Here is a 21599-nt window from a genome sequence, read left to right as displayed (position 1 = left end):
CATGTTGCCTAATGACCTGAAAACTAGTCAGTTCCATAAACCACCAAGACAGAGCTGAAATTAAAGTCCATTTTTATTGTTTAGCCATGTCATGACCATGTCTCCAATAAGCACAGCAGGCTACAATAATTAGGGATTATTTTCACCTCCTTGAACAGCTATCAACTAAAAGACATTTAAAAAAAGAAACTGCTGCCCTCCCCACAGATCCTTTGGAACAGTTGTGACACTACAAACAGTGCACACTTAAAGCAAGAAAATATTTGGACCATTTCCAATTCTTGGTTTTATACAAAAGCTACACAATGTTACACTTGATCAGAATACAATTCAACTGATTATTAGTGTTCTACACCATATCATTTTAATTGGAGCATTACCACTATAACTTAACACTACGAGAGACTTAAAATGGATACAAATGAGTGCAGAAAAGACAGGCGAGTATAATAACAAGCTATATCAGTACCATTACAGACTGAAGAATCATACAAAATAAAATGTAAAAAAATACAGACCAGGGTTTTAAATTCCATCTTTAGATCCACTCTTCAGCGTCATTTTCTCTGAGTAACCCACTCCAGGAATTCCTTTAACGCAGTTTTAACTCCCACAAAAGACCAGAACAAAAGTTTAACTTCCACTCCACGTGTTCCCATAGGAAACTCAGCTTTCAGTAGTGTGTCAGGCACTTTCTGAGATACTAGCCCACTTTCAAAAACCTCCCAGCAACTTCTCCAGCCAAATCACAATGCAGGTTCATTCAGATCAGACCATACACCTGGAGGAGAGGAGAGGAGGCACCGGCATTACTATGGGACCACAGAGCATGAAGACAAGCTAGAAGAGCAGAGTTAGAAACTTCAGCCACAGTAGTAGAAGTCCAAGCATGCACCAGCCTGTCACCGCCAAACACAGCCGTGGTGCCTAGTCTTAACACAGCTCCTTACCTAAAAAGTAGTCTATTTACAGGTCAGTATCAAACCAAGCCAACTGATTGCTGTCGCCTGGGGGAAGACCATCGATCAGGTCTTGGGCGTGGCCCAGGTCGGGCAGCCCGTCGACTGGGTATTCAGGGCCGGGGTGGTGGGCACCCATGTCATGGTCCATCATGGAGTCCATACCCATGGAGTCCTGCCCATATCCCCCAGAGTGGAAGGAGCGATAGCTAGGGTCTGCCAATGGAAGTGATGAGGGAGGGAGCACACACACACACACACACTTGTTAGAGCTTATTAACACAAGCACCACACAGTAGTAGGATCAAAACAACCAATCATAATTCTCAGCCAATCACAGTACCAATCCAGACAAAGCCACTACAAATCCAAACTACTTGGTCTCCAAGCTAAAGTGGACAGTTGTGCTGCTGACCAGTTGCAAGCTTTAGCTAGCTAGAACAGTGGGGCCGGGGGGGGTTAGTGTCAGGGGGTTGCTGCTGGAGGAGCCGTAGTGCTGGCTGAGAGCTGGGCTGTTATGTGAGCAGCAGTTTGAGAGCTGCACACCAGGACAAGGCACCATGAGACAGTGCTTACCTTCCTGACGGTAGCCCAGGGCATCTCCCTGAGCGCCGATGTCCAGGCCCAGATCTCCTGTCTAGAGAGAGAAGGACCAGAGAACACAACATCAGGAACGAGGGTCACGTCAGACAGTAATCACTAACAGCCCTGAGGTGTTCTGCCCAGAAGTTGTGTCATGGGCCATGAACACAAGACACTTCCTTAGTAAATACAGAGCTCCTGGCTCCAGATCCAAGCACATCTAATACTTTAAAGTTCTTTTAAAGTATGACACTTCACGTAATTTGGCATGTCTCCCAGGCTGCTTCCCAATTGGCACCCTATTCCCTTTATAGTGCACGACTTCCGACCAGGGCCCATAAGCCGCGTGCCATTTGAGATGCAGCAGACAGAAGTGACTAAACAGCAGCGCACCTCGTTCCAGGTCATAGGCTCCGTCCTGAACAGGGAGCTGGTGAGCTCCACAGACAGACGCTTCTTATAGTCCTGGGGCTTGTCTTCAGACATACGGAACAGAACAGCAGCAGCATAGGTGGCTGAGGAGAGAACAAACAGGGTTGAGTCGTCTCACTTAACCATCTATAGAACGTAATGCACCAACAGCCAGCTAGACAGATCCTTCTGGACAGAGGCCTAAACCATAAATATTCTAGAATTCCCATGACTGACAGACCTGCATAGCTCTATAATGGCAGCCATTTGCATTTATTTGTGGGCTAAACAATCATAAGAGTTCTGAGGCGCCAACAGAGCTGGTTGTGGACCGAGGCCTGTTAACTCACCCACGCCCTCGTTTCTGGAGTGAAGCAGCTCTGTGAGGGGGGCGGTGGCGCCCTCAGCCTCGATGGCCTCCGCTGCCTCCTTGTCCTGGGCCAACTCACACAGAACTCCTGCAGCCACACGCTGAATGTTCTCAATTGGAGAATACAACAGCTGCAGCAACAAGAGAAGAGGAAGGTACAGGAGTTGCAAAGATCAGATTAGTTATATATTTTTTTAAAATTAAGTTGTGTAGTTCAAATTGGAAATAAAAAGATCCAAATTCTGTAGTTGTGAGGAGCAATACATTTAAGTTGCTTAGAGGTCTTACCTGAACAAAGAGTGGAATGGTGTTGAGTCCTCTGATGACGATTCTGTTGTGGACGTCTCTAGCCAGGATGTGCAGAGCTCCAGTACAGCCCTCCACGATCTCCTCCATACGAACTCCCTCCTGTGGTGCAGGACAACCATTAGTTCAGAGACTACAGAGAGCATTGAGGAAACTATGCACTTATTGGGAGACAGATGCACTGTGTGGAGGTGTATGTTACACACAAGCGTGTCTTACCACAAACTGCTGCTGGGTGCCTCCCATGGAGGTGCGTCTCTGGGTGTCCTGGTGGGCTCTGACCAGCAGCTGCACCAGTCTGGGGATGGCCCCCTGCTCACGCAGAGGGGCATGGTTGGCTGGACATAGAGCCAGGTTACGGATTAGGCCCACAGTGGCCTGGAAGGAAGAGATCACATTTAAACCATTTCATTTAAATAAACAGGTACTCAATTCCAAGTCAGGGAACTAAGTCTACAGATGAAGGTTCTGCTACTAACTTACACCGATGTGGAAACAAGTGTTGATTGGCCACATCCCATTTTCATAAAACAAACATTACCTTGATGAGGGGCCAGTGGGAGGGGGGATGCAGCAGCTTGACCACCACAGGCAGGCCGTAGTGAAGCCGCACAGCATTCTGGGCCATCTCAGCATCCTGGTGGCGGCTGGTGAGGTGGCGCAGGGCGCAGATGGCCGGCTCAGTGATGTCCTCGCGGTCTCCGGCACGCAGCACGGTACGGACCAGCGCCTCAATCCCCCCAACCTGACACACCATCATCTTGTTCTTGTAGTTGTTGCAGGTGAGGTTGGACAGTATGCCGGCAGCACACGTCACCACGTTGATGTCATCAGAGCCCAGGAGCTGGACCAGGGTCCCCAGCAGACCTTCCATACCCTCCTGTTAGAGAAAAGGAATACACCGGCATGTCTCATCCAGACCAACACAGCTAACCACCATACAGCCTTACACTGACCGCTTCTTCTCAGAGAGATGCTTACACTAATTCCTCTTCTTCAGGTGGGTTTAACGCTTTACTCTAATGAGCCTTTAGTAAGTCAGCTGAACTGTAAGGGTACGATGAGCTGGGCTGTAGATGAAGTGGGCTCTGACTAGCCACAGCTCCAACACAGAAAGGCAGGAAGGACTACTTTTACCTGCATCACATCTACTTCAGCTAAGGTCGTCTTCTCCATGGAAAAAGGCAGGGAGACAGAAAGAGAGCTCTTATGTAGGAAGAATTCAGGAAGGAAAGGTGTAGGAAAGAGGAACAGAGGTGTGCTAGTGGGGGACGGCTCCTCACCTGTTTGGTGGCAGCGTCTGACAGGTTCCTGAGGGTCCACAGGCAGTTTTGGACTAGTCTCTGACTGGGGTCTGTGAGGTGAAGCCCAAGAGCCTGCATACCACCTGGAGAAACACACAGCCTTTAGCCCAGCTCACTGAGTATCAGTGGAGAGCCAACTGAACTAAGGTGAGCAAGAACCCACTTTGCAATATGCATTTTTATATATATATTTTTGAACTGAGGCAGAATCAATAAGGTCCATAAATAAAAGGTAGTACGTACCAGCCTCTACGATGGCAGGCTTGTTGCTGGAGCAGACAGAGAGCACTTTGAGAACTCTACTGGTAGTCCACAACAGCTTTTCATATGTGTATGTCCTCATGATGTTGACCAGGGCCTGGGGCCCACCGCTGGCCAGGATGATAAGCTGGGAATGGGTAGCATCAAAGACGTTTAAAATACACCAAGATGGATCACAATTAATGCCTGAATTAAGGGACAGAGCGAAGCATTAAATATGTTTAAAACCAAGAGATCAGTAAATGAAACTGATTTTAATTCAAATTCCTTACCTTGCTTTCTTGGTTGCCGTAGGCAAGAATCTGAAGGCAATCTGTTGTGATGGCGAGGAATTTGACGTTTGTCTTGTTGAGCAAGGCCACCATTTTCTGCAGGCCCCCGGCCAGACGCACGGCCATCTTGGCACCCTCCTGGTGGAGCAGCAGGTTGTGTAGGGTGGTGATGGCGTAGAACAGCACCGAGTCCACTGGGGACCTGAGGAGACAGTTTTAGGTTGGAAGGTACCAAAGGCTAACTGAACACAGGAAGGTAACTACATGGCAGAGAAACTAGCTAACTGTAACTGTTCCCCCCTGTTTGAGGGGAGAACAGTTATGGCAGCATTTCCCCCAACTCAGTCCTGGGGACCCCAAGAGGGTGCACATTTTGGTTTTTGCCTTAACACGACAGCTGATAAAATAATCAAAGCTTGACGAGTTGGTTCTCTGACTCAGCTGTGAAGCGCTAGAGCAACAAAAAAAGGGGGGGGGTCAGTTTGGGAAATACTGAGTTAGAGCAAGACGTTGCACACAACCTCTAATCTTGACCACATAATGAACAGTTAGTGAGATGCAGGGGGACTTGTAGATCAGTGATTCTGTGCAGTTCATCTTAAAACAACTTCCTTAGAAACTCAAGAGACCGGTCAGGTTACAGTCCAGGGGTTGACAGACATACCCAAGCATTTTGACAAGGGCGGGGATGCCCCCGGACTTAAAGATGGCCAGCAGACCCTCTCTGTGGTGGGACAGGTTGTGCAGGGTGCCGGCGGTGCAGCGGGCTGTCTCCACATCGTTGGTGTTCTGCATGGTGCGCACGATTGCCGACACCATCTGGGGGGAGCGCATGATGGCGTGGCGGCTAGCCTCCTTCTTGGACAACTGGTGCACCATCACTGCAGCCTTGTTCACCACCACCTGGAGGAATAAAGACAGAAGAGGTCAGGACTCTATACAACCTAACACCATTAAGTCAGGTGCATTTCTTAGTTGGTTGGGGACCAAAGCGGGCCAGTTGTGGTTAGCTGTACGCACCTGGTCCTCGTCGTTGAGTAGTTTGGTCAGCTCGGGGATGGCACGCGTGGCCAGCTCAGCGTCATCCTGATAGTTGATGAGGTTCACCACAGCATGCTTCAGCATCTGAGAGGGCTCAGCCAGCCGTTGCACGTTGGTGGGGTGGGCCCCATCAAACTGGGTGGAGGGGAGCTGCATGCCCTCGTCCAGGGTCTCTGGAAACATGGCCGCACGCACCCTCTGGGCTCTGGTCATGGCATACTGCCCGTCAATGTCTGGAGAGAGGGGTTAGGTCAGAGCCACTTCTCTAAGATGGTGGCCAGATTCCTCTAAAGAGGAGTCAGAGTCAAAGCTGAGGTTTGTCAGTAGAATAAAGTACTAACTACTATCCATTAACTTCACACCACGTGACATGTTCAAAATCCCAGTCAAGCATTCCCATGGTATTGTAGTGTATTTTTTTTTACCTGACACTTGGTCTTGTGTGAAGGACTGAGAGAAGCCCTGCTCCCACTCGTACAGCACCTGGTTATCCACATCCTCCTCCTCTGGGTTGCCCTTCCCACTCAGGGAAGGGGCGGTGGTGGTAGCCCCTGAGTGGATACCAGAGTCCAGGTATGACTGCTGCTGCCAGTGGCTCACTGCAGCCTTCCGGTCAGGCTCCATGGCCATGTCCAGCTCCATCAGATCAGCTAGACATTAGAAAACAACCAGCGTTAGGTTACTTGGGAGGCAATTCAACCAGAGGGAAAGACCGTTGAATTAAAAATCAGTGGTAGCAATGTTTAAGTTATTCTAAAAAGCTGAATACTTACACTGGGAAGCCATGTTACTTTCAAAACCCACAGCCTGCACAGCTTCCAGATCTGAAAGTAACAGAACAGCAAAGTTCATTCATAGTCGTTTCCACCTCAGCTCATGCCAAAACAAATAGCACAAAGCAACCTTTTCATTGGACCAGCTAAATTCCAGCAGAGGGAAAAAACAGAATCAGGGCTGCATTACCTAGACATCAAATGAACTGCTAACTTGGTGGCTAAATGTATGAAGCATTAACTTGGCAGCTAAACTAATTGAGGCCAAATAAAAATGGGGGCTTCAAAGACAGCAACAAAAAAAATGACAGTCTTCATTTGAGGATGTGCTACCAATCTGTTAAGTACAGTCCCTTAGAGTAATAAACAAGAATAACAAGAGTTCTGTTAGACCCTGTATTCTGGGTTCTAGAAGAGCAAATCAAGCTTCATTTATACACCACATTTCAGACAACTCAAAATAAAAGCTGAAATATTTACTACAAACACATTTTTAAATAAGACAAACTGAACTAAAAGCACTGTAGGGAATATGGCGCTATCAAAATCCTTTAGCTTCACACGTGAGTGATGTTCATAGATTTGTTTTTACGTCACATGATCCCTCAGACAGGTCCAATGCAAAACACTAGGGCCATAAGGATACCAGTATCACCATACAAGTAACATGGCAAGGAAACTAAATATGAAGCGGATTTAATATTTAGGAAAACAGCCATAATGTTGGAAACAAATGTCACCCAAAGTCTAAATGTATTTTCCAAGCTATAGCACACAATAATTTTACATACTTTTTTTAAGGACTGAAACTTGTTATTTGAAATTAACTTTTATTTTGCAACACTGGTATCCTCCCAGCCCAACAAAACACCTTGCTGCAGAATTAGCAGAGATACCATCACAACTGTGTTTTAGTTTATACAAGAAGGTAATGAAATCCATTCAAGTTAGTCATTACCACTATAGTACCCCCCCCCCCCCCCCACACACACACAACAAAAAAAACAGGATCTCCCAGTATCACCAGACCCTCTGGTGGACAAGTTAAAACCCACATGCAGAGCCGTAGCTACACTGACAGAGTCAGATGGGAAAACAGCTTTGCTCACTACCCAATTTGGGTCATTATCAGAACCCAGCAGCAGACAATACGTTTAATAAACTGCAGCAAACCAATCAATATCCAAAACCATCCCTGGCAATTGCTTCAATTTAAACTGTAAAGAGCAGTATGAATCACAGATTAGGAGGCTGCACTTTAAGGGGCTATGATGGGATACTTGTCCTCATACCCATGTTTAATAGTCACTCAGTTTCTATGGAGATTATTCAGCACATCTGCTTGCAATGCATGCACTACGAGGCTAGTAGTCAAAACAGCAGACATCTGTGGTGGAGGGAGTCTGACTGAAAACACTACCATATTGCCCTGGGCTAAAGACACTGGGACCTAATAGGCTGTTTCAAGGGACATGGATTCCTAGAGCACCAGAAGAGCGATAGTTTGAGGAACATAGATGAATTTGCAAAGGTTGCCTATCTAGGATACAACCAAGCCTACCGACATAATGGTAAACATATGGAAAGCAATTGAGAAATTCAGAGGAGATCATAAACAAATGAACATTTCCAAGCGGTATAATCTTGAGTTCCCTAACCATATGTCTGTTTAAAAAGACAACCGCCAAGTTAAATGGAGGTTAAACGTAGCAACATGTGAACGTGGCTGTCAGAGAAACTACCAGAGAAAGCTTGGTAGCTGCTGTATTGTGAGCTGAATTTGAGACCACAATCGCTCCCCCTCAGAGCAATGTGCACGGTCAGCAGTCACAACTACTAATTCCTGGTCCACAGTTTGGCCTACTGTGCATACTACCATGGCCAAATTATTTTAGATTGTAACTAACCACCCATCAATAAAGATGATTTTAAAGAAAATACATGACAATGTCAAACAAGAACATTATCTCAGCAAACAAGTCTTGTTTACTGTATTAGGCTACTACTCGTCATTGACTGTAGTAAAAATCCAAGGTTTCTTATTAACTGCGCTAGACATGAAACCAATCATGAATCATACCCTTGCTTTCTGCAACTTTTACAGCATTAGTCTACTGTAAAAGTTAAGAAAAGTACGGCACCAAATTCTAAAACATCAATTTCATTCTCAGAAACAATGAATTCACAGAGGTATGTGTCATACCTTGCAAGACCGAAGTTTCGATAACTTACTGTGATTTAGTAAGCCACCAACCCTCCGGGAAAGTATGCAAATGTTAGTGGGTAGATGAATCACGGCAATATCCGTGGCAACGTTATTGTATTGTCAATATTTTGTAGGCTAACAAACAATAAGATACGTTACAATGTCCAAGGCAAAGACATTATGCACGTTTCTTCCAAATATCAAGATGAGATGATCCCGATTAAACAACGTTGGGTTCTTTAAGGGGTATTTCCGGAGTAGTTCCGCTGTGTTTCACTAGAAATTGGTGGCAAGAGCAGAAAAATCTTCCACCAGCGAGCTAGCTCCCCACCCCCACATACAACCAAGTCCACTTCAGTCTGCCCGAATTTCCGATGAGCAACAACGACTCAAATTTCAGTCAAGCTCCTCCTCAACTTCCTCTCAAATCACAACGGCTAAGGAATTTGTCGGTCTTTGTTTAACTAGACATCCAGTAAAACAGTTTTACCCAGTTGCTAAAACAAAACTTGATTTATTGACAGCTATCACGTTTGACGAAATTAAACAATATTAGTTGATTTTGATAATGTTAGCTAACAAATCCACTTAGTTACAATGGGCATCTTACATTGAAATGTTAATTTATTTACAATCAAATCAGTTGATTCGTTTAAAGTTAGTGTTGGACGTGGGATAGTGTTTGCGCTATTGCCATCAATTTCGACGTAGTTAGTGACACTAGCAAAAAATGGAACCTCTTACTATTATCTAGCTAGCCAGCCAACGTTAGCTGCTTGATTGAAGAATTATCTCCATCATTAGTCTTAACTAGCTTGCTAACGTTACTTAAATGTCTCCCAGTTCAAGCCAATTGAAAAGTAACAGGGCAAAACGTTCCAGTCAGCTGTATCAATAGTTGCTAACTAGACAGTTGTTTCTCACGACCACTAAGATGAGTCAAAGCGGCGGAATGTTGACCTAGCTAGCAAATCACCTCGTTTACGGCAGCTAGCAAACGCTAGCTAGCGGGGAGTGTCCGGGCCATGGCGCAGCCTGCTACCACCATGGCTAGCTGGCTAAAAATGAATTCAATTCGTTTCTGATAAAACTGTATTTGTGAATTCCAATCAATTCTGTACGACTCCAGTTGTCGTGATCACGACGCGCTGATATTCAGATTGCTTGCCACCGCCTTTGGACTGCGGGAAAAACATTTACCTACAAACTAGCTAACTTAGCTAGCTACCAACCAAATACAACGCAATACATTCGATGTCAAATCCAAATAAAATATATATAAAACAATTTACGAAGATGCATACCCTTGTCAAAAGCCACAAATCGGTCTCCTCGCGTTTAGGTGGATAAAACCAACGCCTCGTGGGGAGAAAAAAATTAAAAAATACGTTAAAATTACAAGCGAGTCCTTCGACTAGCCCCTCAGCAGTCAAGGAACAACTTGGTTACTGCTGTTGAATCATTGGGTTTAAGATGGCGTCGCACTGTAATAGACCGAATTACAATTATGTGGCAACTCTATCCTTCCGCATGTAGGAATAAAATAGATACCATATCATGGTCTTTATCAAATTATCGAAGTGAAGTCCGTTATATATATATGTATATTAGAAACAATCTTAAAACAACTTCATACAACTATAATGTATTGTATTTTATAAAAGGAAAGAACATATCCTGATCATAAAATCGGCGTATGAATCCAGATGGTATGAAGTTCCGGCGGTGTACCTTTTCCATAAATTAGGATGAAGACCAGGAATGCATCTATGGATTGGACTGAAAAATTCTTCAATGGACATCACATAATTATCAAAAAAATTGCAGTACTTCGGTTCGGAATCCTAAAAAGGACAGCTTATTGTTTCAACTGAGTTTACTAAAGAGACATTTACAATGGTATACTGAAAACGTTCTCAGAGGAATTTAGTTCTACTGCATGTCTGAAAATGGCTTATCTCTAGCCTAGGCACTGCTCAGAATATACTAAGGTTATTTGGAATGTAGTGTGTGTAGGAACTGTTTATTTTTTTCAAAACGATTCACCTGATTCCATATAATGTTGCGACAGTCATGACTCAAGATACATTATGGTTTTATGATCACCTTGATTTCTTTTCTATATTTTCCACAACATTGTGTCATGTTTATCTAGTACTGAATACTTCATCATACAAATCAAATTGTATTGGTCATATACACATGGTTAGCAGATCATGTAAGTGTAGCGAAATGCTTGTGCTTCTAGTTCCGACAGTGCAGTAATATCTAACAACTACCTAATACACACAAATCTAAAGGGGTGAATGAGAATGTGTACATATAAATATATGGATGAGCGATGGCTGAGTGGCATAGTCAAGGTGCTATAGATGCTATAAAATACAGTATATACATATGATATGAGTAATGTAAGATACGTAAACATGATTAAAGTAGCATTATTTAATGTGGCATTGTTTAAAGTGACTATTGATCCATTTATTAAAGTGGCCAGTTATTGGGTCTCAATGTCGGCAGCAGCCTCTCTGAGTTAGGGATTGCTGTTTAGCAGTCTGATGGCATTGAGATAGATTTAGTATACCTGAATATCCCTTTGTGAATAACATCCTAGAAGATTAATATTCCCCACAAGGAAGCTGCAATCAGAAAACAATGTGTCAGTGCAATAAATACTGAACAAAAATATAAACACAACCATTTAAAATATTTTACTGAAGCTGCGATCAGAAAAAAAACGTGTTACAGTTTATAAAAGGAAATCAGTCAATTAAAATAAACAAATTACGCCCTAATCTATGGATTTCACATGACTGGGCAGGGGCACAGCCATGGGTGGGCCTGGGAGGGTATAGGTGGCCTTTTATTGTCCCCAGCACAAGGTGCACCTGTGTCATGATCATGCCGTTAAATCAGGTTCTTGATATGTCACACCTGTCAGGTAGATGGATTATTTTGGCAAACGAGAAATGCTCACTAACAGGGATGAGAACAAATTTGTGCACAACTTTTGAGACAAATATGTTTTTTGTGCGTAGGGAAAATTTCTGGGATCTTTTATTTCAGCTCATGAAAAATGGGTTTAATCATGGATGTTTTACAGGGTTGGTGTCAATTCCATTTCAATGCAATCAATTCTAGTCTAACGTAAAAAAATAAAATAAAAATAGACTCATATCTGAAATGATTAAAAAAAAATTGACAATAAAATAAATAAATGAGATTCACACAAGTAATGAGTTGTTAATCGCATGAGAATCTAAAAGTATGTACAGTAACAACTATACTCTCCGCAAAATATGGCCAACAAGGCACTGCAGTAGATGTTCTTACCAAAACGTTCATGGTCAGGAGGATTCCTGTCCAAAAATAAAGCAGGGTCTCAGTTGACTGGGAGCAAAGGTTTGCCAGATGTGACCCCAAATGTTATGCCTTTGTCAGTACTTTATTAAGTGTAGTACTCACCTGACCAAAAAAACTCTCTCTTATAGATAACCTTCAGGTGACATTATTATGTGGACACAGAGATTCGTTTCACATCTTTATTTACAATATTGTTTTTAAGGGAATTGTATTGTCGGGAATATCTAATGAACACTAGGCCTAGATGTGACATGCCAACGATCGTTTATACAAAAATATTACTAGAATTACATCAGTGATAAATTACATTTGTCCCCCAAAAAATCCTGTAGATTTGTTTTGACCCCAATACGTTCTGATGAACAGTCAGGGTGTAAACATTAAGACATTATATGCAATACCCAAGTCAATATGCAAGGTCTGAATGGATAACAGTACAGTATTGTAAATGTAGATTCCAAGGCAAAACAATTATATTGAAGGCCCAATGCAGCCATTTTTAAATCAATATCAAATCATTTCTGGGTAACAATTTAAGTACCTTATTGTAATAGATTTCCATTCAAATGGACCAAAACAGCTTTTAGCAAAAAACAATTTCTCAAGCAAGAAATTTGCTAGGACTGTCTGGGAGTGGTCTGTTGTTATTGGCAGAGGTTTGGAACTGTCTTTGTTATTGGTCTATTAACTCATTTACCGCATGGTGACTTCACTGGGCCTTAAAAGAAAATAATTACATTTAATTTAGAAATAAAACAATTCAAAATACTGTTACTGTGAAACCCACTGATAAATCATAAATAGACAAAGTGCACATAGTATATTTAAATTACTATGATAATAAGTGCATAACACATAGATTTTCAGATCCACAATAGGAATCTTCAGAAATGTACATATTTCTGAAAACAGTAGCTCTTCGAGAGAAAAAAAAAGGTGCATACTATGATTATTGATCAAACGATCCAATGACAAAAGAGGCAATGTCAAGCCGTCAATTGGTTCTATATGTTTTGTGGGAGTTACTTTGACAAAACACTCATAATGGAGGATAGAATTTCAGAGAAATACCACTGACACTAGTCTGATTTGAATTGTTTGTGTTGAAAACTAAGGCGATGATGTGGGAAAATATTCAGCGTGTAATCTGTGTAATAAAAATATACAGTAACATAATGATACTTGTTGGACAAGATTCAATCATGACCATGTTGCATATTGTGAGAAACGTGCACTATGGGAAAAAATATAACTATTGTTCCTGCACCCTTTCATTTTGTTAAAATTATCTATATTTGTATTACCAGATTATCAGGAGTACTTGAAATGTGCTTTTCAATACTACATGAATACTGAGATATTTCATTTGAATCCCTTCCCACAATAGTTAGATTGTCATTACAGTACATTGGTATAAATCACACACACACACATGCTCGCACGAACGCACGAACGCACACACACACACACACACACACACACACACACACACACACACACACGCACGCACGCACGCACGCACGCACGCACGCACACACACACACACACACACACACACACACACACACACAATGCAGATTCACCAGGCCTTTTGCGTGGTTGGGAATCACTACGCCTCATTTTAAGCACACATTCTCCCCGCTGAAGGAAAGAGTCTATGCACCAAAAATAAACATAGAGACAAGGATTACATGTGCAAAGCCTATTCTCTCCCAATGGGTTCACGTGTACTGGGGAAGTCACAGGTCTCAGTCACTGCCAGGAGGGCTTACGAAAGGCTGGGGTTACTCATGGAGCTCTGTTGTGATTGGTTACATTAGGCTGTGTGTGAGTGTCTGTGAGAAAGTGAGAGAGAGCAAGAGAGCGAGAGGAACAGCACCCGGATGCAAGAGAAAGAACTTGGTCCCTTGGGAAGCTGCTGGAATTGATGCTATATGCTGAGGGGAGGGTCTCTTTTCTTCCGCTGTGAAAGGAGGGGGCACTTTAAACCCACTTGTATGCACATAGGATTGTGTCCCCTGACCTCTACTCAGCCAAAGGGCCTGATCCTACATCCTTGCAGAGACAATAGTAGTAGGTGCAAGGCAAGGTGAGCCACCAGGGTCCTGGGTTCCTCTGTAACATGCAGACATTAGAGGGATACAATGCATTTCTACCTCAAATTAAAAATCAAATTACATTTTGTTTGTCCCATTTGCCGAATACAACAGGTGTAGACCTTACAGTGAATTTCTTACTTACAAGCCCTTAACCAACAATGCAGTTTTAAGAAAAATAAGTGTTAAGAAAGTATTTACTAAAATAAACTGAAGTAAAAAATAAAGAAATGCCTGTCCTTACTCCTATAATGTTGAAATAAGTGTTCACATTCAACAAATACAGCAGATTTCATTACAATCCACCAGGGCCCTGGGTCCCTCTGTTCACAGTGGTAATAGACAGACATAGGGAGGGCCCTGGGTCCCTCTGTTCACAGTGGTAATAGACAGACATAGGGAGGGCACTGGCAGTAACTATTGTACACTTCTGTCTGTCCTGTTGCAGGGTTGAAATATAAGGGGATTCTATCTCCTAGTTGAGAACAATGGGTCAAGCACAACAAATACAGCATCTAACATTACAATCCATTAACGTCTTCGTTGTACTGCACTGCCGACCTACAATTCCAATTCCAATTCCATCCAAAACATGGATGACAATAAAACTAAATAAATACTGCTAGCAATGGGTAGTTACTGTTTATCATAGTATGAAGTTCCACTGTGTGAAATAATTCAATGTATAAATCTTTAATAGAGGTGAGAATCAGTGGAAAGGTCATTGGATAAACTTGCCAGGAACCCCTCAGTGACATCTACAAAAAAAGAGTGAGGAAGAAAGGGGAACAAATAGCCTTTGACTTAACACACTGAATGACTAGCATAGCCCCCTACCCTCCAGTCACAGCTATGCAGCTCTCCTATATAAACCTAAGCAGCTTCTAGTTTGGTGCCAACGTCTATCAAACTGCTCAACTCTTGAAGTATTTATTTATTTTATATTTATATTTATATTTATTTCATTTATTATAGTGTAAATATGCATATATATATATATAAATGTTGCCGTGATAAATAAATAATGTTGCCATGATAAATAAAGGTAAAATATATATATATATATATCCTATGATTGCATATAACGCTTCCAATCCTTTATACTGTACATGTTTTGTGTTCTATGTTGTTATGTTGTTATGTCTTGCATGTAGCAATCCGTCACCACACATGACGTTCCCTCTCAGGAAATAAAAGTCCATTTAAATTTGACTTTGAGTAATAAGATTTATATAGGGCCTCCAATGTCATAAAGTAGAGTACCTAAGTGCAGTATGTCTTTATGAAATATAGAAATATTTACACTACCTACTGGATGTGTACGTCATTACACTCACGCTACAATTAATGACTTCAACCACCCAGTTACTCAACCCTGCACCTTAGAGGCTGCTGCCCTATGTACGTAGACATGGAATCATGGGTCACTTTAATAATGGAACACTAGTCACTTAATAATAGTCATGTTAATAATGTTTATATACTGCTTTACTTGTCTCATATGTATATACTGTATGCTATTTGACTGTATCTTAGTCTATGCCACTCCGACATTGCTCGTTTAAATATTTATGTATTTCTTAATTCCATTCTCTTACTTTTAGATTTAATGTATTGTTGCATTGAGCTATAGCTAGTCACTACTAGATACTACTGCACTGTTGGAGTTAGGTACACAGGCATTTCACTACACCCGCAATAACATCTGCTAAGTATGTGCATGTGACCCATAAAATTAGATTTGATTTTAATAATAGAGCTATGTTCAGGAAATACATGTTATTTTTGACTTCCTACTTCTGGAGACAGAAATACTGAGGGCTCAATTGAATCGAACCTGTGTAGTTATTTTTCCCAATGGTCAAATAAAAACACAGAATGGTTTAGAGTCACTAGCTCTACCTCCTCTCACTCCCTCCTCTAAGGAGCATTGACACAAATACCCCTAAAATATGTAGGGGGAAATAGTTAAGTAGATATTTGATTACACAGACTATTCTTGTGATTTCGTCTATTGTTCTAAATCTGATGAAAATAAAATGACTTCAACAACAGTATTAGCAAGCCATATATACCATGTAACTGCCTGTACCTACAGTAAACACCTGTCGCTGTTAATAAATAGTAATATTCACTTGTACTATATAATTCTGCCTGTGTAAGTATAAATACAAGCAACATATTCAAGGTCATCAACATAATATCAAATACAGTTTAATAGGATGTAATTCTTCTGACTAGCCAACCCTTTTCAGAGTTGGTGTTTTACAATACTGCTAGCGCACAGTGTCACTTCTGACAACTCAGATGCAAAAGTCTCTACAAATATCCTTTCTTTGTAAAGCTGCTTAGACAACAATGTCAGACTAGCCGACGGCCCCTTTTGTGTATTCAACCTTATTGTTAGGCTCAACACCACGGCTTAAAGTGTTGGTCATCCAGCCCTACAACATGAGTCTGTTCCATTGTTGGACCGACTGACGCCCTGCAAAGACTCAATAACAAACACATTTCTGCACAAATATCTTAACCTGTGAAGAATGACATTTTCATGAGATGAGAGATAGTTCATCACACCAGCCTCAACTCTACAGTATGTACCAGAATACTCTAAATATATTGATAACTGTAGGTATTCTTAGAAATGGAAATGCAATGAAAAGCCATGTTGCTCTGTTTTTATCACATGTTCAATGAAACGGCCATGTTGCTCTGTCTTTATCACATTAGATCAACTCTGAAACGGCCATGTTGCTCTATCTTTATCACATTAGATCAACTCTGAAACGGTCATGTTGCTCTGTCTTTATCACATTAGATCAACTCTGAAACGGCCATGTTGCTCTGTCTTTATCACATTAGATCAACCCTGAAACGGCCATGTTGCTCTGTCTTTATCACATTAGATCAACCCTGAAACGGCCATGTTGCTCTGTCTTTATCACATTAGATCAACCCTGAAACGGCCATGTTGCTCTGTCTTTATCACATTAGATCAACCCTGAAACGGCCATGTTGCTCTGTCTTTATCACATTAGATCAACCCTGAAACGGCCATGTTGCTCTGTCTTTATCACATTAGATCAACCCTGAAACGGCCATGTTGCTCTGTCTTTATCACATTAGATCAACTCTGAAACGGCCATGTTGCTCTGTTTTTATCACATTAGTTCAATCCTGAAACGGCCATGTTGCTCTGTCTTTATCACATTAGATCAACTCTGAAACGGCCATGTTGCTCTGTCTTTATCACATTAGATCAACCCTGAAACGGCCATGTTGCTCTGTCTTTATCACATTAGATCAACCCTGAAACGGCCATGTTGCTCTGTCTTTATCACATTAGATCAACCCTGAAACGGCCATGTTGCTCTGTCTTTATCACATTAGATCAACCCTGAAACGGCCATGTTGCTCTGTCTTTATCACATTAGATCAACTCTGAAACGGCCATGTTGCTCTGTCTTTATCACATTAGATCAACCCTGAAACGGCCATGTTGCTCTGTCTTTATCACATTAGATCAACTCTGAAACGGCCATGTTGCTCTGTCTTTATCACATCTGAAACGGCCATGTTGCTCTGTCTTTATCACATTAGATCAACCCTGAAACGGCCATGTTGCTCTGTCTTTATCACATTAGATCAACCCTGAAACGGCCATGTTGCTCTGTCTTTATCACATTAGATCAACCCTGAAACAGCCATGTTGCTCTGTCTTTATCACATTAGATCAACCCTGAAACGGCCATGTTGCTCTGTCTTTATCACATTAGATCAACCCTGAAACGGCCATGTTGCTCTGTCTTTATCACATTAGATCAACCCTGAAACGGCCATGTTGTTCTGTCTTTATCACATTAGATCAACTCTGAAAATAGAAAGAAAAAGCATAACAAATGTCCTTGTTATAGACAAAGACCTCTAAGATGAATCTTTCGATCCATTATCAGAATTAAAGAGGAGAAATTTTAAGATAACAAAAATGTAAATACATATATCTCTGTGTAAAATAACAACTATTCATTTGTAGTATTTTACTGTGTAGACTTTGACTTTTTAGATCAAATATATTAGTTAAATGGCACTCAAATGTCCATATATCAATGTTTCTATTAATGCAAGGTTAAGCAGTGGAAAGTAATAAGGTCTGCTGCTGAAATTGATGATCTTTTCAGTATTGACATGAATTAACATAGCAGAATTTGCAATGCAATACATTTATTCTACAGATCTCTCTGTCTAACATATTATTATGACAACAAAATATAATAAGAAATAAACAATTGATAAACAAAGGGATTCAATCGAACACACTTTGCATCGTTCAGTCAGTAGCTCTTTTTCCCATTGTGAAATAAAAATCACAATGATTTTGGTTGCTGTGAAAACCTATCACCAGGTCACAGTATATATGATTCTCTATTTCAGATAAATGAGTGTAGATATGGCTAATAGTATAGAAACAAAGACTATGTGTACACATTGCAATGGTGGGTTTCATTGAATTCCAGCTGTGGTAAAATTTGAAGTATATTACATTTTGTAATTGTGGCGTTGAAAAATGATACATTTTCATATCTCCTAAAAGCACATTCTAAGTGTATTCCCTGTAAAGTGTAACATTGAATTTCCTCTAAAGCAATAACAATTCAATATTGCATTTCCCTTACTATTGTTATTTGGATATGCCTATCTCTCTGACTGAAAAATGACCCATACTCTGAGACACAATCACTAGACAATGGCATATTTAACAGATATGCAGAACTAAGATATTTATCCTGTTTAGTAAACCGGTGATCAATGATATTCAGACCCCTAACTCCATTGAGCATCAATCAACAGTTCTGTTGTCTATAACAGAAGTTACAAGGCCATCTCACTGCCTGGGCTGTTTCAGATCTGTTGGAAACGTAGTAAGGTAACTTTTGTACGATATGTACTCCTGGCTGAGGTTAAAATGAAGCGCCCACAAGAACAATGGTTGGATTTAGGTGCTCTTGTCTGTCTGGACAGTTTTTTAATCCATTTAGGGGACAAAGACTGGCCATGATCTATTTCAAGTCGTCTTCTGCAGTGTTTTAGTCAGACACAGAATATCATTATTTTCTAATCAAAGATAAATAGCCTATACTCTAAGAAGGGTTCTTCCTTCGTTTGAAGCTCTATATTTGGGTGCAATCTATCGTCATGTAGAATTCTAGAATATTAAATCACATTTTATTGGTCACATAAACATATTTAGCAGATGTAATATACAGACTTTCTGAGAAATCCAGCTAGCGCAGTCTGAGAAATCCAATCCTCTTCATCGAATTTAACGTCGTCCTCCTCCACTGACAATAACCTTAACAAAAGATTCACAAGGCTGTAGATGTCGAAAGAGAAGGAACAAAATGGCTGAGTGATGCAGAACATCCATTGTTTAGTTCTTTTATGTTGGAGCTAAGCACTATACACTGCAATTTGCAAACAAATTGGCCAATGACTGAAACATATTGTCCTATACACAACATATATATTGTGTTTGAAATATTAAGTTGATTGGTTCTAAGAGTTTTTAGCTTCAAAACATGACTCATTTCCTTTATATCTCAGTCTAAAGCGAACAAGAGATTTACCTCACAATATGTAGGTTAGTGGTATTCTATTGGAAATGGGCTAGCATTGGTATGGCACATTCTGGGACTGCAGATGGAGACTGCAGCAAAACATTTCACAGCACCTTGATCTTGATTTTCTACCCCACTGACTTCTGTACATAAACACGATGTTGAAGGAAATGCTTTCATTCAGCATGAATGACTTTCATAAAAATTGCTTGTATTTTATTTCTTAGTGGTGACTTGCTAATAAGCCCATTGTCCCAATCCAAATGCCACATTATTTTGCTGTAAATTTAGCTGTGAATAAGCTATATTGTTGTCTCTACCTTCTTGCCCTTTGTGCTGTTGTCTGTGCCCAATAATGTTTGTACCATGTTTGGTGCTGCTGCCATGTTGTTGTGTTGCTACCATGCTGTGTTGTCATGTGTCGCTGCCATGCTATGTTGTTGTCTTTAGGTCTCTCTTTGTGTAGTGTTGTGTTGTCTCTCTTGTCGGGGTGTGTGTTTTGTCCTGTATTTATATTGAATGTATTTATATTTTTAATCCCAGCCCCCGTCCCCGCAGGAGGCCTTATGCCTTCCGGTAGGCCGTCATTGTAAATAAGAATTTGTTCTTAACTGACTTGCCTAGTTAAATAAAGGTTAAATAAACACAAATAAAAAGATAATGTGCTAGTACTGTTACAGCAGACTGTTTGACTACTGATGAACAAAGTGTATCTTCTCCTTCCTGTAGCAGCAGCCAGAAATCCCAGTACATGACAGAAGCAGTAAAACAGTGAATTAGTGCTCTGTAGTGGCACGGCATCCAAACATGTATCAAAGCAGGACGGGGGGATGGAAAAATCACCCGGGACGTTGGTGAAAAACAGAAATGCAGTTTTTGTGTTTAGAGAGAAAGAGAAAACGGCGAGGTGTAAAGAGAGACGGGGGGAATATAATCTCATCATGCAGGGTCCATGGTGCCTATTTACCCAAAATGCAAAGAGGCCAAGGTCTTTAGAACATCCCGCTGTGTCGATTGAAAAGCAGGAACAAATCAAAGACACAACTCATCTGTGTTTATATTTCTCACACAATGACAAAACCCACCCCTTTATATGCCGACTCTTTATTTATATCCCTGGATCGGAAAATGCACAGCGTTTCCCATCAACTCTTCCCTGTTCTCTTCTCTGTTATCTTCCCTGTTCTCTTCTCTGTTCTATTCCCTGTTCTCTTCCCTGTTCTCTTCCCATCAACTCTTCCCTGTTCTCTTCTCTGTTATCTTCCCTGTTCTCTTCTCTGTTCTATTCCCTGTTCTCTTCCCTGTTCTCTTCCCATCAACTCTTCCCTGTTCTCTTCTCTGTTCTCTTGCCTGTTCTCTTCTCTGTTCTATTCCCTGTTCTCTTCCCTGTTCTCTTCTCTGTTCTCTTCCCTGTTCTCTTCTCTGTTCTCTTCTCTGTTCTCTTCCCTGTTCTCTTCCCTGTTCTCTTCCCTGTTCTCTTCTCTGTTCTCTTCTCTGTTCTCTTCCCTGTTCTCTTCCCTGTTCTTTTCCCTGTTCTCTTCTCTGTTCTCTTCTCTGTTCTCTTCCCTGTTCTCTTCCCTGTTCTCTTCTCTGTTCTCTTCCCTGTTCTCTTCCCTGTTCTCTTCACTGTTCTCTTCTCTGTTCTCTTCTCTGTTCTCTTCCCTGTTCTCTTCCATGTTCTCTTCCCTGTTCTCTTCTCTGTTCTCTTCTCTGTTCTCTTCCCTGTTCTCTTCTCTGTTCTCTTCCCTGTTCTCTTCTCTGTTCTCTTCTCTGTTATCTTCTCTGTTCTCTTCTCTGTTCTCTTCCCTGTTCTCTTCTCTGTTCTCTTCTCTGTTCTCTTCTCTGTTCTCTTCCCTGTTCTCTTCTCTGTTCTCTTCTCTTCTCTGTTCTCTTCTCTGTTCTCTTCTCTGTTTTCTTCCATGTTCTCTTCTCTGTTCTCTTCCCTGTTCTCTTCTCTGTTCTCTTCTCTTCCCTGTTCTCTTCTCTGTTCTCTTCTCTCTTCTCTTCTTCTCTGTTCTCTTCCCTGTTCTCTTCCCTGTT

At 41.4% G+C, this 21599-nt stretch overlaps 1 protein-coding gene across 4 annotated transcripts; it reads right to left on the bottom strand.

The window, feature by feature from the left end:
• Nucleotides 1-55: 55 nt before the first annotated feature.
• Nucleotides 56-9968, bottom strand: LOC139420035 (catenin beta-1). Of its 4 annotated transcripts, none has more exons than XM_071169825.1 (17): nucleotides 9790-9946; nucleotides 6280-6330; nucleotides 5932-6156; nucleotides 5486-5739; nucleotides 5130-5368; nucleotides 4466-4667; nucleotides 4176-4320; nucleotides 3912-4015; nucleotides 3766-3795; nucleotides 3170-3508; nucleotides 2848-3006; nucleotides 2611-2730; nucleotides 2303-2453; nucleotides 1935-2056; nucleotides 1536-1596; nucleotides 951-1175; nucleotides 56-781 (listed from the first exon to the last, which is right to left on the bottom strand). In XM_071169825.1, exons 2-16 carry the CDS (start codon nucleotides 6290-6292, stop codon nucleotides 967-969), a joined length of 2373 nt encoding a protein of 790 aa, XP_071025926.1. In that variant the 5' UTR covers nucleotides 6293-6330; nucleotides 9790-9946; the 3' UTR covers nucleotides 56-781; nucleotides 951-966. The 4 variants fall into 4 exon arrangements, with proteins under 4 accessions (XP_071025926.1, XP_071025927.1, XP_071025928.1 ...); XM_071169826.1 differs by lacking the exon at nucleotides 9790-9946 and adding an exon at nucleotides 8512-8530; XM_071169827.1 differs by lacking the exon at nucleotides 3766-3795 and having other exon boundaries at nucleotides 9790-9968.
• Nucleotides 9969-21599: the final 11631 nt, after the last annotated feature.

The sequence above is a fragment of the Oncorhynchus clarkii genome, chromosome 2 (genome assembly GCF_045791955.1).
Source record: "Oncorhynchus clarkii lewisi isolate Uvic-CL-2024 chromosome 2, UVic_Ocla_1.0, whole genome shotgun sequence".
Lineage (NCBI taxonomy): Eukaryota > Metazoa > Chordata > Actinopteri > Salmoniformes > Salmonidae > Oncorhynchus > Oncorhynchus clarkii.
This window is presented reverse-complemented; position numbering and strand designations above follow the sequence as displayed.

Excerpts from the sequence above, each read along its gene's own strand:
- LOC139420035 (XM_071169825.1), bottom strand. Across the intron at positions 5,740-5,931 it reads CACACAAGACCAAGTGTCAG|ACATTGACGGGCAGTATGCC; the intron begins GTAAAAAAAAAT and ends CCCTCTCTCCAG. Across the intron at positions 2,731-2,847 it reads GCACCCAGCAGCAGTTTGTG|GAGGGAGTTCGTATGGAGGA; the intron begins GTAAGACACGCT and ends CCTGCACCACAG.